This window comes from Musca vetustissima, unplaced genomic scaffold, assembly GCF_032173495.1.
Source record: "Musca vetustissima isolate MV318-11 ecotype Yass unplaced genomic scaffold, APGP_CSIRO_Mvet_v1 utg29228, whole genome shotgun sequence".
Taxonomy (NCBI): Eukaryota; Metazoa; Arthropoda; class Insecta; order Diptera; family Muscidae; genus Musca; species Musca vetustissima.
In genome coordinates, this window is record NW_026885221.1 from 3875 (window position 1) to 22063 (window position 18189).

At 35.4% G+C, this 18189-nt stretch overlaps 1 protein-coding gene across 1 annotated transcript; it reads left to right on the top strand.

Moving 5' to 3' along the window:
- The first annotated feature begins 828 nt into the window (after window positions 1-828).
- LOC133332370 (gonadotropin-releasing hormone receptor) lies at window positions 829-7748 on the top strand. Its single transcript, XM_061540771.1, has 6 exons — window positions 829-1048; window positions 3837-4109; window positions 4258-4357; window positions 4481-4694; window positions 4879-5144; window positions 7500-7748. The coding sequence occupies exons 1-6, from the start codon at window positions 900-902 to the stop codon at window positions 7746-7748; spliced, it is 1251 nt and encodes a 416-aa protein (XP_061396755.1). The 5' UTR covers window positions 829-899.
- Window positions 7749-18189: the final 10441 nt, after the last annotated feature.

Consider the following 18189-nt stretch of genomic DNA (forward strand, 5'->3'; position numbering starts at 1 on the left):
TGATACTAAAATGGCAATAGCAACAACAACAACGTAACCTAAAGGGAAGTCGTAACGAAATTAAACAAAAACATTCGAAAAAGACCACATGATAATTTGTACCATTCCAAATGGTGGCGGACAGAAAGTAATGACCCCACCCACAGATCCATAACACAGCACATTCCTCTAATTGCAAAAAAAAAAACTAAAAAAAAATTCCAAAAATTATATTAACTAGAAATTTGTGGAAAACTAAATGTTTGTACTTTGCAAAAACCAACCGGCAGAAACAGAAAAAACAACAAAACATAAATTCCGCAACAAATCAATAAACAAATTGAAAATTTATTTTCAATAAAATATCATTGCGCGTAAATATTAGCTAACAAACGGTTAGCGATGCTCAACTAAATATTACCAATTAACTCGAGACGATACGAAAAAAAAACAAGTGAACACAACAATAACAATTAAATGAAACGAAAAGAAACAAATAATTAAAACAGAGTGTCTATTTTGATGAAATGTTGTCTTGAGTGTCTCTCTGTCTGTGTGTGTGTGTGTGGTCGCATACTGTGTGAAGGCTTTCACTGACTGACTGAGCAATGCAAATAATTCTCTACGAAACAAACATGTCTGTGTACCTGTGTGAGTGAGTAACAATTTTTTGCTTTTACTTTTCCATACAGTAATCAGTCAATTGTCTGTGTGATTTGAAAAACAAAAAACAACAACAAAAATTGGTTCTTGTTCCTGTATTTTAAACAATACCCGCAACATCAATCGTCAACCACAACAATAACAACGGCCACCGGTCTATTCTATCGCCCGAATAAACAAAATAACAACAATAACAACAACATTGCCTTATCAAAACAAATAAACAAATCTGGATTTGTTTTCTTACCGACATCACGATGTCAGAACAAGAGGTGAATGAGAAAATCTATGACCATCGCGTTCTCACCGATTGGTCAAATGTCAACAATAATACAAACGGCACCATGCACTACTCCAAGGATATGATCTTCAATGATGGTCATCGTTTATCGATAACAGTTTACAGGTGAGTGCAAATGCAGTTTGATGCCATTACAGAGAGTATGAAAGAGAAAATAAGAAAAGGGAAATTGTAAAAAGGGAAATAGATTAAGTTTGAAAGGGAGATATTAACATTAAGACTTTCTTCAAGTTTTGTTGGCTTATATTCAATAAACTAAGTAATTTAATTGTGGAATTATATATGAATTGTTCTTTTGAATTTATTTAGATATTTTTTAAAAAGTATTTTTAATAACATTAATTTTATAGACCTTTAAAAATATTCAAAATTAAAAAATATATATATTTTAGTATACCGATCGACATATCTCGACTAGCTGAGTAGATCTAGACATGTATGTTCGTCCGTCCATTATAATTTGTAAAAACAATTCAGGCCATAGTAATGGAACAATAGTCACATAATTTTTGCACGTAGGGTGGGTTCTGGTAAAAGAAGAGCCCTATTGTTTTAGGTATTAATGCATTAAAATGAAATGGACCAAAAACATTATTTTTGTCTGTTTTTCTGGTCGCTCAAGAGGTCACAATTATGACCCGAACATCACGCAATTTAGCATGGAGATGGGTAGAATAAACATGATTAGTTTGATGAAGTTCGTTCAATATTTAGCGGATCAAATGGACCCAGACTTATGTGTGAAAAATGACAACATTTGTATTCTGTGGTGTATATGTTTACTCCTGAAGACATCGACCAGAGAAGTTGATAGTACATCAAGAGGAGTGGTTGCCCCGCTGTTTAGATGATGATCGGTCAAGCCAATTCCGAGGGTCACAACAACCAAAACCTAAACTGAGCAAATGTTTATTTTATGGTGTAAATATTCGCCTCTGTAAAACATGATAAAAAGTGGAGATGTTCACGTATAATCGGTCAAGAGGCTGCAAATATCGCGAAGTATTACCCAAGCTTAGAACATAGAACTGCAGAAAGTTAGATTTTTTGGTAGTTTTGTAGGGTATTATATGGTCGTCACTGATTTTATTTATTTATTTTTGAATATCTGGGGGGCATTTTTCACATGAATGGTCTGCAATTCCTTATTCCGTCCTCTTGGAGCTTCAAAAATAACGAAATGTTCGATACCCACACTATTTTTGGGATTTCCCGCACCGAAGTGGTGACCTATGTATAGGGGCTATGTTAAAACAGAGACCTATATTGACAATGTTCTGTAAAGAATTTTAGTACCTATCAAGAACACGAAATATCAAATACCTCATATAGGGTGAGACCTTTGTATAGTGGTTATACCAAAAAATGGATATAAACCGAAAAATGCGTTCGAAGAAGTTTTGCATCCAACTTTTTATTCAAAGTTGTAAATATTATGAGCCCTATCGTGATCTCAGAAGTCAGACAGACATGGCTAAATCGACATAGAATTTTATTTTGATTAATAGTATGAACAAACTTTATGTGGTCTCTGACAGGTGGTGTTGAAAAGGGGACAACAAATTTTAATATGGATTATAAGAAATAAAGGAGGTCATAAAAATCCAGGCTTATATTACAGATGCAATTTCTTAAAACCATACTTTTATTAAATATCCGTTCATGGGTCTGTTATTCCTTATTTAAACAAATCCAATCTTATAGATCTGTTTTTCTAGTCAAAATATACCTCTAAAAACTCCGAACTTTTTGCTCTAGTATACCTAGAAAACATAATTCTGAAATTCCTCAAAGTCTTTGAAAGTCTTAGACATACTGACATATTAAAGTCGAGGGGGTTCACAGTCGTCCAACCTTCCGATTGAGAGATATATGCAACCGCCCATTGGATATTTCATTGGTAAAATCGCTTGATCTACGGCGAGGTAGTCGGCAATAGGTGGTCAAGAGAACCTGGTTGCAGAATCTCGAAAGCTATCTGAAATGGGACACCAACGGAGAGGATTACTGTCGTCTATGTGAGGATGAAGAGGAGCTCGAAACAATTGAACATATCCTCTGTAGATGTCCATTTCTGAGTGGCAGAAGACACAAACAGTTTGGAAGATATGAAATTGATAACATAGCTTTCTTCTCCAAAATAGACCCCAATCAGATCCTAGGCTTTGTCAAAAATTTAGCCGTTCTAATATACCTTGAAAAAATATTCTTTAAAAAACACAGGAAAAATATTTACATAAAATCTGTCTCATAGCTCAGCTTGAAAAATATAAAAAAACTAAAAAACTGATATCCTTTTAATTTTTTTAAATCTATCTAATCACATAAGCCGGTATATTCTTGAGAAAAATATTTATTAAAATATTTGTTTTTATTGCTATTATATAAAAATATTAGTGGAAAAAAAGCTCTGCGACTTCTTTGAAAATTCTTTAAAGAAATCCAAGCTCATTGCTCATTGAAATTTCAATAATCATTAAAAAGTTCCAAATATATTTCTAATATGATTTCCAATTATTTTTTAATATTTTTCCCACAATAAATCTATTCATAGTTTGAAAAAAAAAATAATTTTGTTATTTTCAAAAACATTTCTATAAATAATAACAACAACAATCTCTACCAAAGAAATTTATATTATCATCTGACAAGAGTTTAGTTTATTCAAATGTAATTTTGTAATTCTATTTTAAATAATAATAAATAAAAATAACAACAAATTATTATCAACATTCACGGTCTATATAAATAAACATCAAGTAATTACTTTGTTGGTTGATTTGACATCTTATGGCTGGCATTTACTCTCCCTCTTTCTACTCTCTACCCTTGCATGAAATGAAATCTGATCTCTTACTCTCATTTCTTCTTCTTTTCTGCATTACCGTTACAGTATTCTTTTTGTTATCTCAACCATTGGCAACTCGACGGTCTTGTATCTGCTGACCAAGCGTCGCTTGCGTGGTCCCTCGCGTATTGACATCATGCTAATGCATTTGGCAATTGCCGATCTGATGGTGACGTTTCTGCTGATGCCATTGGAAATCGCGTGGGCATATACGGTGCAATGGAAATCGACAGATTTCATGTGTCGCCTGATGAGTTTCTTTCGTGTGTTTGGCCTGTATCTATCGGGCTTCGTATTGGTGTGCATATCAATTGATAGGTAAGTGAGATGAGATGGACCGAGGTGGAGCGGAGAAGGGTGTGGGGGCATGGGGAATGTGCTCTTAATCCTTCTGGGAGATAATGTTGTTATTGTTCAGTTGTTGGCCAAAGATTTGTGATGTCGTTTTGTTGTCTTGTTCTGTTAGATATTATGCCATCTTGAAGCCTTTGAAACTCTCATCGAATCGTGGTCGGATTATGCTGATCATTGCCTGGTGCAGTTCCGTAGTATGCAGTTTACCTCAGGTTAGTGTGTGTGTTTTTTTTTTCTTTTTTGCAAATTTGCATGTCTTTAAGACGTCCATCTTTTGTGGTAATAATACTGCGTGTGGTTGCTTGGCTTCATGTGTCTCTCTCTGTGTCTTGCAGGCATATTTTTTCCACTTGGAGGAGCATCCAAAAGTGAGCGGCTACTTTCAGTGTGTGACGTTTCACTCATTTCCCAGCGAATTCCATCACATTATGTACCAAATTGCCACCATGTGTGCCATGTATGCCTGTCCGCTGATCACCTTTATCTATTGCTATGGTTCGATATATTTGGAGATCTATCGCAAGAGCCAGCGTATAGTAAAAGGCATTGGTAAGTAGCGAACGAACAGAAATATGCGTGCAAGGTGACAAGTGATTTAGGTGAATTTTCAGAGAAAAGAAGAAGAAAAAAATCTATTCCACAACATTGGCTGCTGTGTTCCGCCATGTAAACGAGAGTTGTTCTATGTGATGTTGTAACTGAAAATGTTTGGTTTTTCTGGTATCTTTTGCAGAACGTTTTCGCCGTTCCAATGATGATGTTTTGAGCCGTGCCAAAAAGCGCACTTTGAAGATGACCATAACCATTGTAATTGTTTTCCTTATTTGCTGGACTCCCTATTACATTATTGCCATGTGGTATTGGTTCGACAAGACATCGGTGGATAAGGTCAGTGCTCTAGTCAGCAAATCACTATTTATATTTGCCTGCACGAATTCATGCATGAATCCCATTGTTTATGGAGCATTCAATATACGTGGAAGGATTGGAAATAATGCGGTAAGTAATAGATTATGGGAAAGGGTTAATAAGAGAAAATTGGTAATAATTCATAAAAATATACAGTGAGTAATAAAAATAAGTACATAAAAAATCATTGAAATTTGTATTTGCAAAAAAAACTACTTCAGGTCCAGAATATTTTTCGATCGTTCCCAACGCCACTCTTATTTAAATTAAAAACCAGTAAGGTAAGTAGTAAAGTCGGACGGGGCCGAGTATATGATACCCTTCACCACTTTGAGTATATTCAACAGATGAATCCTAACAGAAGTCGCATTTTTAAAGGACCAGTAAAATGAAATTGGAACCATAAACACATCATTCTGCAACCGATACTAAATTGTTCATTTGGTCAGATATAGAAGCTATATCTAAATCTGAACCGATTTCAGGAAACTTAACACACATCATTCTAGACCTAATTTGCTACGCTGTGCCAAATTTCGAGCAAATCGAAAGATATATAGGGACTTTGGTGCACCATTTACATTAAATCTGACGAAAGTATATGTAGGAGCTATATATAAATCTGAACCGATTTTCAGGCAACTTTACACACATCATTCTAGACCTAATTTGCTACGCTGTGCCAAATTTCGTGCTTAAATCGACTCAAAAAGTGATTCTATGCATATTCTCAAAAGGAGCCATGGGTCTATCTCGATTATTTTTGCATGTTACAAACATATGCACAAAAACATAATACCCTGTACCAGAAAAAAGAATTTGGTTCAAGAACCTCAAAACCTGGGGGCTACCAGAAAAAATTGACCAATATTTATAATTTATAGTGGAGAGATGTGCTACCTAATAAGAACTCGACGTACTAAATTACAGTCAATTTGGTCGAAAAATTCGTTCAGAACCCCCAAAATGCCAAAAATTTTGGGGTACCGTTATATGGGTACTACCAGAAAAACTGGACCTATATTTATAATTTTTAGTGGAGTAATTTGGTACCCAATAAGAACCCAATGTACAAAATTTCAGCGAATTCAGTTATAAAACGAGCCCAAAAACCCGAAAATACCGAAAATTGGGGGTGCCCTTATATGGGGGCTTTCCGAAAAAATGGACCTTTATTTATAATGTTTGGTAGGGAGATTTGCTACCCAATAAGAACACAAAGTACCAAATTTCAGTGAATTCGGTCGAAAAATGCGATCAAAACCCCCAAAATACCGAAAATTGGGGGTAATCTTATATGGGGGCTATCCGAAAAAATGGACCTTTATTTATAATTTTTGGTAGGGAGATTTGCTACCCAATAAGAACTCAATGTACAAAATTTCAGCGAATTCAGTTAAAAAACGCGCTCAAGAACCTCAAAATACCGAAAATTTGGGGGTACCCTTATATGGGGGCTATGCGAAAAAATAGACCGTTATTTATAATTTTTGGTAGGGAGATTTGCTACCCAATAAGAACACAAAGTACCAAATTTCAGCGAATTCGGTCGGAAAATGCGATCAAAACCCCCAAAATACCGAAAATTGGGGGAAATCTTATATGGGGGCTATCCGAAAAAATGGACCTTTATTTATAATTTTTGGTAGAGAGATTTGCTACCCAATAAGAACTCAAAGTACCAAATTTCAGCGAATTCAGTTAAAAAACGCGCTCAAGAACCTCAAAATACCGAAAATTTTGGGGTACCCTTATATGGGAGCTATGCCTAAACGTGGACCGATTTTCTCCAATTTCAATAGGGTTCGTCCATGGGCCAATTAAGTGACCTGTGCCAAATTTCATCCAAATCGGATCATAAATGCGACCTGTACTTTGTTAACAAAAATACATGGACGGACGGACGGACGGACGGACAGACGGACAGACGGACATGCATAAATCGACTCAGAAAGTGATTCTATGCATATTCTCAAAAGGAACCATGGGTCTATCTCGATTATTTTTGCCTGTTACAAACATATGCACAAAGACATAATACCCTGTACCACAGTGTGGTGAAGGGTATAATTATTTATTTATCTCGTTAGAAAATTGTTAAAAATTATTTATTTATCTTGTCAGAAAATTGTTTACTTTTTTGTCACTCACCGTAAATTTTGTAGTTTCAAAAATTTGTATTTTCATTTTTTTTATATTATTAATTTAAATCGTTTACTTTCTTTTGGCACTCACTGTATATTTAAATCTCTTGATGCATTGATGAATGTATTTTGACAAGTGTGAACATTATTGTATAGAGACAGTAATATGATATATTACCGTTACAAATTTCTCTCACACTCTCCCAAAGTAATGAGATTTCAACTTCCGTATAACAGATCTGTTGAGTTCTTTGACTATTGCTATTTGATATTTGTAATATTAAATATCTCTTTCTTTTAGTCCACAATGAGTAATCGCCATACCTCGCTATACAATCGTGGAGATTCCTCGAATCAATTGCCCAAACATTTGCTCAATATAAGTGAGAGTAGTGCAAAAACTGGCAATACTACTCAAATTACAAATATCGATGTGTCGGATGTACCGATTAATGGTAATCACAAAATTTCCGAGATTTCAACAAATGGCAACGAGGTTATTAATAAAATTGATGAGGTGTCGGGATCACCGGTTATATGCATAAAGTAAGTATTACTTAACAACTGAGCGGCAGCAGCAGCAGGTCAGACATAGATCATAGACATTTAAAACTGGCATATCGAACTATTAATTAAGCGGTCTTCTTGTGCGTCAATATCAGTTTAATTGGTATGCGATATTGCTATCGGAAATATTTATCTAATTGTCGAACATCAAGATTTTTTTTTATCTCTCGCTCTCTGGCTTAATTAATTGGTTGGGTGCACAGTGTTTTATATCGATTGAAATGGACATAATTTGGACTTCCCGAAAAAAAATTATTAAAAAAATGTGGGCAACTTGAAAAAAAATTTCAAACCACTGTTCTCAATTAACGGATTGAGTTATTTGTTTGATAACAGATGGTTATTAAATTGATTACATTGTTCCGATGCCACACAACAAACAAATGTTCATAATCGTGACTTACATTGGCCTGTTGCGGCTAACATTTAATTAAATTAATGATGAATCTACACACATACACACACAGCGGTAGATAGCTATGCAAATGTCTGTCTATGTTTAACACTTTTCATTTTAATAATTTTGTTTGTTTTCTTCTTCTTCATCATCTATTTTTTTCAGTTGCGGTGTTGACTCAATTGAACTCTCTAATCGGCAGAAATCGTAATTAGAAACAACAACAAAAAGAAAACATTAACAGCAACAACAAAAACAACAGGAGCAAGCCAATGATCGTCTTCGTTGGAAAATAATACAACAACTTAATAATATTGGAGAATTTAAGTAATAACTCAATGGCTTAAGAAGAGATGATATTGATGAGAGAGAGAGAGAGCAAGAAGAGCCATGCCATGGTGTTTACATGAATAGCGGGCTTAATGTAATTTCTCTTTGGGAAATTGTTTTTGTTTTGGGGCCATTTGGAATTATCATGGATTAATGTAATTAAGAAACAAAATAACGGCTTCAACAACAACGATAATAATAACAACATTGGCATTAGTGCCGCATTTGGCATTCATACACACACACATACATATTAAATGTAAATAATATGTTATTAACATAATTTAGTTGTATTAGCATGATTATTTTTGACTACCTTTCGATTGATTGCTCTCACTATTCGCCTCACTCTCTCCCTATGTATACCAACAAATACAATGATTAGAGTAATCATGTCAATGATTGCCTTCTTGTTGTTGTTGTTTTGATGCTGCTTATTTGCTAGTTTAATGGTGTGGTCCGGTGTCAGAGGCACACGATTCTTTAAATATTTTGCTTTTCTTTTGTATGTATGAGTAGTTTTAGTTTAAATAGTTAAATTTATATATATTTTTAGATTTATAAGCGTACAACAACACAACAAACAATACTATTTATTTATGTCAATAAAACAAAACAACAACAAACAAATTAAATGTTTCTATACATGGCGAGATCATCGCCGGCATCATCATGAAACTTACATTAATTAAGCAGTAGTTTTTTTTTAATTCTTGGATAATATAATCGATTTTTAATTTGTTTTATAAGATATTCAAAACAAACATCCGAAGATATATTTTATTTTTTTTCAAATGAGTAGCTTTTAGGCCCGTTCGATCTTATCAGCAAATTCCAGTTTAATTTGTTGTTTTTTATTTTTTGGCAAAAATGCATAATGCATGAGTCTGTCGTCGGCGGTGGCAGTGTTCGTGATGTTCATGAATACAAATCGTTATTTAATTAATGTTTATTGTATAGTGTGAATGATATTTAAACAAAAACAAAAACAAATAGTCAGCCCTTTTTCATTGATTGACCGCTTCGGGCCACACAAACACTGAAACGAAACTGTCATATTTTAAAATTTTATTGGAATCGATTGTTATGTTATTACGGGGGGATGGAATGAATGAACGAACAAACGAGCGTTAGTTGTAAGACATGGTAGAGCGACATGTGCCATTTGATGATTTGCGGTTTGTTTTTTGAAAATATAGCGTCAAGTTTAATTAACATCGTTCGCCATCAAATATCTTAATTAAAAAGAATATAGGTAATTTGGAGAAGTTTTAACATGGAACGGAAATTTGATCGGATGGAGTTTTTCTATGGCAAGTTTTTATCTGTACAAACGAGGATAAAAATTTAAGACTCCAAGAATACACGAAATGAGGCTAAAACCATCAATATGACTAATATGGAGCGGACCCTTTATATGGACGTTATAACAAAACCTAAAGTTATGTTTTGCGAATAAGTTGTATACCCAGTTAGAAATCGGATATACAAATTATAGAAATTTCCCTTAGGGACAGACACAATACTTAAAACATGGCAAGATTTATGTGTGTGAGCTTTTTAAAAATATTATATTAGAGATTGAAAAATATCATATTTAAACCCTCAAAAATAGAGAAAACTGAAAACAATATATCCCATTTTCATTACCAAACTCCCTGGGAGGACTATAGTGACTTCAACAGAGAGATGGACCAACATACCTCCACCTTTTATGAAATCCAGAATGGGGATATTCCTGAAAAAAAGATAAAATTCCTCCAATGAGTCTCCAACTGGGGTTTTGACGGATCTCAAAATGAGAGCCTGCTTGTCACGTTCCATCATATTTCTAATAGGCTAGACTACCAATTTGTGAATCTGATTTCCAATATTACACTGTCATAAAAATTCGTTGTTTCAATTCCAATCTTGGGAGGACATCAGCCATGTGAAGTGAGTGATAGCATGAACTAGGACATTCTGTTTAAAAATTCTATAAGTGGGCTAAATCACGGTTGGTGGGGATCCATCAACCTAGTGTTTGACTACGGCAACTCGACATTTGTAGAGCCTGAGTATTATGTGAAAAAAATAAGAGTAGATGATTACTGAGGATCCTAGTAAGGCAATAGACACCAACATTTTTGTGGCAATATCAACGATGGCATAACAATTTCTCAGGATGGCGCCCAACTCAAACTGGTTTACTTTAAAGAATAGGGTAATAAATTAGAATCGGTGTTTTAACGTAAAGAAATGCGAAGTCTTACACAGGGAGGAGCGGAATGATGACATGTTTCCTGTAATTGCCAATATGTGTTTTGGGGATGGCGCCCAACTGAACCTTATGTATGTCAAAGAGTCGGAATTTTGAGTATTTTGTTATGAATAATGAGGAGGTCCAAATTATTGAAGCAATATGTTTGTGGCAATTAGAATGGTTGTACAACAAATTCTAGGAATTGTGCCCAACTCAAACTGACGTTCTTTAAAGAATGGGGTAACATGTTAGAGTCGAAATTTGAAAGTAAATAAATGGGACGTTTTTTTTCACAGAGAAGAGCGGAAAAACGGCACCTTTCTTGTAATTGCCTAAATGAGACACAGTATGCTGTTGAGATGGCGCCCAACACAACCTGGCGTAGGTCTAAGAATCTTCAGATGAGCCTGAGGATTCTGTGAAGAAATTTCGTACCTAAATAGAATGGATTAATACTAAAGATCCTAGAAGAATTTCCAAATTCGCTAATTTGGTAGCGCCCAAGTCAACTTGGTGTACTTGACAGATTTGACAAAATGTTAGGGTCGGAGTGTAGACGTAAAGAATTGGGAGGTCTTATACAGGGAGTAGAGTGAATATGACACTTTTCTTATAGCCACAGTGAGTTTCTGGGATGGCGCCCAACATAAACTGCTGTATGTCTACTAATAAGGCAAAGTGTTAGAGTTAAAATGATAGGAGCGGAAATATGCCATCCCCCTGTAGTCTCCTGTAGTGGGCCTAAATGAACCTCATTATAGAAAGTAATTTGGGTCAGCTATCCTTCGCCATAATAGCCAAGCAACACAAGAGGGTTGAAGTCTAGTATGCAGAGATCAATCATTACCTGAATAATTTAAAGTTCAACCTACAAAAACAAAAAACCTGACCACATGAAAAAATTTGTTGTTTAAATTTTAGTGTAAGTTATTTACTTTCTTGACCAACAAAATTATGATTTTGGATGAACATTGTCTAAATGTGTGGTGAGATTTGAAATTTTGAATAGATTGATTTGTGGTCGAATAAATTTAAAACTTGTAATATTTTGTATTAACGAGGGGCATGGGCTCGCATATAGTTGAGTAATGGCATGACATAAATAAATTGTGTATTTATTTAATATTATTTTTAAATGTTTAGATTTTAAACAAAATTCAGATACATTACATATATATGCCAAACATATATCTTACACGAAAAAGTTTCATTTCGATTTCTTTGACCTTAGCTGTCAACATGGTGTTTAATTTCGACAACGTCAGCAATGAAAAAACAAAAAAAAAAAAACTTGTTGACAGTTTGTTTTTCATTTGACAAATGGCAATATGGTTCTGTCAAATGGGTGAAAGAAAAAAGGGCCACCAAATTCGGTAAGTCTATTGTATATTTAATAATTTTACTTAATCTCCATCTAATCTGGGCCAAAAACATAGACATCATTGCAAATTTACACAATAACATGGAACGTGAGTCATCCACAGCGGATCATCAGGGGAAATGAGTTGTTATTTTTTGCAAACAATAAATAATGACATAAAACGATAATATTTTAAACATTAATGCCACACTGCCACCAATCACCACCAAAATTAATGGAAACAAAGAAATTTATTACCGCTTTTTTATTTCATGGAACGACGCCAATAATCAATTAATTTACCCACTAAATAAATTATTTAATTGTTCCGTGGCCACTCGATTCGTCGTCTGCTATTACTTCAGCCACACCTGTTGCTGCTTTATTGATATTTTGCTTTGCCTTGGCCACAGTTAATGCAACAAGTGTCTGGATTTGCATTGCATTGCCGCGTGTCTCGTGTGCCGCCGACCGAACTACCACAATTCAGTTGTCTTCCACATCATCGTCGCACATTTTGTATGCACAGCAATGCTGATTTTCTACGCACACTCACATACACACACACTCTCGCACACACGCTTTTCACCTAAAGAGGAAGATTTTTCATCATTATGTCGCATTGTGTCACAAAGCGTTTTGCAACTAATCAACAGCTAGTCAAGATTTTCTATATGTGAAATTGTGTTGTAGTTGTTGCTGCTGTTGTTGTCATTGGGCAGCATAACTAAAATGCTTAGCATTGGTCGGCAAGAATGGTTGTACTGCGTTGTAGTGTAGTATTGCCTTGAATGAATGATGGAGGGAAACATAAAGTATTTTATATACACTTAGAGAAATTGTTTAGGTACTAAAAGGTAAGAAGGATTTCTATATAAAGTACCCTAGGGAAACCCTATAGAGGGCGTTCCACTTGTGGAATACATATTGGAAGTACTCTAGGCATTGAGGACTTTATGGAGAGGTTCTTAGTCAATATTTTTTGTTGGTAATAAGTAACGACTATATAACAGCTTTATAGGTCTAATATACCTAGAATTCATTGTATGTTTAGTAGGCCTATAAAAGATATTCTATGTATGTGTGTCATATAGGCGGCGTATAGAAAGTATAAGAACCCGTAGGTGGTTGAGGACTGGCTGAGCTCTAAGCTTGCATTTGTTGAAGAAATTTTGTTTTAAGGACTAGCAGAGCTTAAAGATTTGAGTTTTGAAAGAATAAATTCATGGAGGAGCAAAGATTTAAAGTTGGAGATTTTTTAAAATGTTTTTATGAAGATTAGCAGAGCTTTAAGCGTGAATTTTTTAATGCATTATTTTTTTGAGGGTGGCGTAGGGGATGTTAGATACCAAGCAACGGCTCTGATTGGATTTAACATGGCGAAGTTCAGATTTTCTTGGTGCCTCTTTCATCTCAATTGTGGACTTACAGGAAATGCGATGGAAAGGGACTGGCGTAAGTAAATCAGATGATTACGCCCTGTATTATAGCTGCCATGAAACAGGAGAATAAAAGACCTCGTCTCAAGATTCACTCCAGTAGATGAGCCAATTCCTATAATCCGTATAAAAGCGAAGTTCTTCCACATCAGTCTCATTTGCGCCTATGCTCCGACCGAAGATAAAGATGAACAGACCAAAGACATATTTTACGAGCGCCTAGAAACAGCATATGATCATTGCCCTGGCCATGGCACTAAAATTCTGCTAGGAGATTTTAATGCAAAAATCGAAAGAGAAAATATATTTGGCCCAACCTTCGAAAAATTCAGCCTCCATGAAGAAACATCAGACAACGGCATGAGGTTGATTGAATCGCGGCGGCAAAAACATGGTAGTTAGCAGCGCCAGATTCAAGCATCTCGATATACACAAGGCCACCTGGATTTCTTCTGATCAAGCAACAAGAAATCAAATTGATCATGTCGTGATAGACGGAAGGCATTCATCCATTGTATTAGACGTTAGACGATCGATCCGAGGAGCGAATATCGATTCGGACCATTACCTTGTGGCAGCCAAGGTACGCACCCGTCTTAATGCAAAGGTGCAATCTAATGTAACACTGAAATTTGACGCCGAAAAGCTGCAAACACAGCAGATAGCAGAAGCCTACTCCGTTCAACATACCCAACTGTCCCGATAATAATATAGAAGCACAATGACAGAGAATTGCCCACTACCTACAAACTGCAGCAAAAGCAACACTTGGGTACCAAAGACCACCATCATGAAATCCGTGGTACGATCAGGAGTGTCGTAATGCTACTGATATGAAAAACGCAGCGTATAGGGCAACCTTGCGGACAGTAGCAACACGTAATGCGATGGAGAACTGTCGGGAGAAAAAGAGAAAGGTGAAACGTATTTTCAGACTGGTGGTCAGATGCAGGTAAGGAGCATACAGCAGCTGATTAGTACAATTTGGCTAGAAGAATGCATGCCCAATGATTGGAAGACGATATGTGCCAACTATAGAGGAATAAGTCTCCTTCCCATCGCATATAAAGTGTTATCCAGCGTACTGTGTGAACGACTGAAGCCAATGGTCAATGACATTATTGGATCATACCGATGTGGCTTCAGACCTGGCAAATCCACCATTGACCAGATTTTCACTGTACGGCAAATCCTGAAAAAACCACGAAAAACACATCGACACATTCCACCTATTCGTCGACTATAAATCCGAATTCGACAGCCCTATCCGTTCAGAGGTGTATAAAGCCATGTCTGCGTTTGGCATTCCTGCAAAATTAATTCGGCTATGCAGGATAACTTTAACAGGCACAAGATCAGCAGTTAAAGTCGGAAAGGACCTCTCGGAGCCCTTTAATATCGAACGAGCATTCAGACAAGGTGATAGTTTGTCGTGTGACCTTTTTATCATCCTGCTGGTCATACGAGAGGCAAAATTGGCACTCTGTACACCAAACAACTCCAGTTACTTGCCTACGCCGATGACAACGACATAATGGGTCGAACATTGAGAGCGATAACAGCCACCTTTGAACAAATTGAGAAGAAGTCTGCCAAAGAGGGTCTGGCTGTAAACGGCGGGAAGACCAAGCTGATTGTATCCAGTAGACTCGGACCAACTCTGGAACTTGAGAACTACAGCTTCGAGGTAGTCAAAGATTTTATATACCTTGGTACCGCCATAAATAAAACGAATGACGTCAGTTTTGAAATTCGGAGAAGGATAGTAATGGGCAACCAATGCTACTATGGTTTGAGCAAACAACTCAAAAGCAAGGCCACCTCCCGCCAGACCAAACACACACTCTACAAGACGCTTATACTACCCGTGCTATTATATGGTTCTAAAGCATGGGTACTTACGTAAGCAGAGGTAGCTCTTGGAGTGTTTGAGAGAAAAATTCTTTCAAAAAATCCAAACTTTGCTAGACCTAATACAATAATCAATAAAATCCATACCAACTCCTCAACTAAAAAAAATAATTTAAAAATGCACGATATGCTAGTTCTGGAAACCAATGTTCTTTAAAACGAATATTTTTCTGGGAGCAAGGGATTTTAAGACCAAAAGATCGTGAAATTTTTTATGAATATTTTGTGGATTTTTGCTTGGATTTTTAACATTATTTTTCGAGGTCAAGAAGTGCAGAATTTTTTTAAAGAGTACTTTTTCTATGTCTTAATTTATTTAAGATTATTTTCGAGATCTTGCAGTGTCCGAATTTGTAGAGAATATTTTTGCGTGAAATACAAAAAATATTCAAGAGTACCATCATCCGAATTTTTCTTCACGTGTATTTCCCCAGAAGACCATATGTCCATTGTTGATGATGAAAAATTATCATAACGACAGTATAGGTTGCAGCACAACTTATCTGAACATGTTTGAGTTCTTTCTTCTCCTCTTTTTTCTTATCATAAACAATGATAAATTATTGTCCCCCTTATAATGTTGTGATGTGGGTTTGGTCGATGTGTGTGTGATTTTAGAGGAAATCGTTTTAGCATTTAATTAACATTGGTGATTTGCTAAACTATACCATTGTCAAAGACTCGAAGATCCGAAGCAGAGGAAACAAAATAAATAATGAAAAATATCCAATTTTAAAAGAAAAGAAAACGAAGAACAGCCAGCCAGCCTACAGCCAGAAAATAATGTGACACATGTTTGTCAATCATACTTAGTCGAAGAGGTGAAACATTGGCAACGTTTTGTTTGATGTCTTTATCGTCATCATCGGCTGCAACAGCAACAACAATAACGCTATTGGTGTAACCACTTGTTACCCTTATATCCCCCACCCCAAGTTTCATTCCATGAAAATTATTTCCCATATCCCCGTGCCCCATTGTATGTAAAAGACAATATGACACGATTTATAATAGCCAGCGATTGCCTGCCGCCCACAACATGCCACACTCCATGGCATACATTGTGTGACGGAACTTCATTGCACTCTACGCTCACTCATCACAGGCTGTCATTATTCATCATTGCCTGATACCACCAGCACTACAACCGCCACCACCAACCACCTCCACCACCAATCCGTTCGAAAATATTTTCATTCATTGGCTCAACAAGTCACGGCGTTATTGCCTACCGAGCAGCAGTGACTTTAAGGTGACACTGGTAGATGCTGCTGATGATGTCTTTTGTTTCCCCATATGTGCCGGTATCGGTGGTATGCGTGATTTATAAAAATACAGATCGTGATTTAATTTGTTTATGGAATGGCATTTCACATTTGATACGATACGACGCGGCTCGACTCGATATGATTTCATTTCATTTGATTCGATTGGATTGGATTGAGTTATTAAGTTATTTCTTTTCATTTTATTTGGGATATTGATTTTTATGTGAATTTCAAATCTCCACCAACAAAAAAAGTGGTTGACATTTAATTTAAGAATTAATATACATGGCCGCTAAATTTTTTTTTTGAAAACCAATACCCAAACACCCGAAAAGATGAGGGAGATCATTTGAATAATTTTCACTTTTGACTCTTTAAAGAAATCGTTTTTTCGTTAATCGTGGATCGTGATTTCATTTAATTAACCCCGTCCGAGTTGGGGACAAAATGGAATGTGACATTTTTTTGAGGGAAACAATAACCCGCCACCAGCCACCTGGGGTTAAATATAGGTGATATACTGTCATTAAATAGATCAACGGGGGTCGCCCACTTGTTGTGTCAATGCCATCAAAATGCCAATGTGACATTAATGATGAAAGCCATTTGGAAATGTCACCCACGAAAGGATATTAAATCAACAAAATTATGATTTTCAGAAGAAACATCGATTTTGGGTTTTGAAAGAAAGAAATTTTACAAAGAGATATTGACAGATTTTTTTCAGTAGAGCTGTAAGTTAAAGAATATTTTCTGAAAATTAGCAGAGCTTAGAGTTTTTATAACGAATAATTTTTTGAGGACTAGCAGAGCGTATGGTATTTTAAGAATATTTTTTGAGGGATAACAGAGAGTGCATTTTTAAAAAAGTATTTTTTCTATACCCTACAGATCGTGTAGAATTTTCTGAGTATTGTATTTATTTTCTGGGATAGCAAAACGTGTTTTTTAAAAACGTAGTTTGAAGACTAGCAGAGCCTGGACTCGTTAAAAATATATGTGATACTAGCAGATTGTAGAATCTGTATAAAATATATTTTTTAAGGCTAACAGAGCTTTAAAATGTTTAATATTTTTTAAGGGTAGCTGAGGACTAGCAGAGCATAGTTTTTTTAAAGAATATTTTTGAGCAGAATATTATTTTAGATGTATGAAGTAGATTTTAAAGATTTTTGAGGACCAAAAGCAAGTAGTTGAGCTTGAATTTAAAAAATATATATTTTTTGGGATAGGAAATTTTGTTAAAAGAATATATTTTTGAGGACTAGCATAGTCATAATTATAATAAAAGTTTTTTCTCTGATGTCAGACATTTTTATTTATTTTTTTTTTTTTGAGATGGCAGTGCATAGATTTTCTAGGCCCAACAAATCTTGGAGATTTTTTAAGGATTATTTTTTTGAGGGCTAGCGGAGCTTTAAGCGTGGATGTTTAAAACACAAATAAACGTTGATTTTTATATACACATTTTATTTTT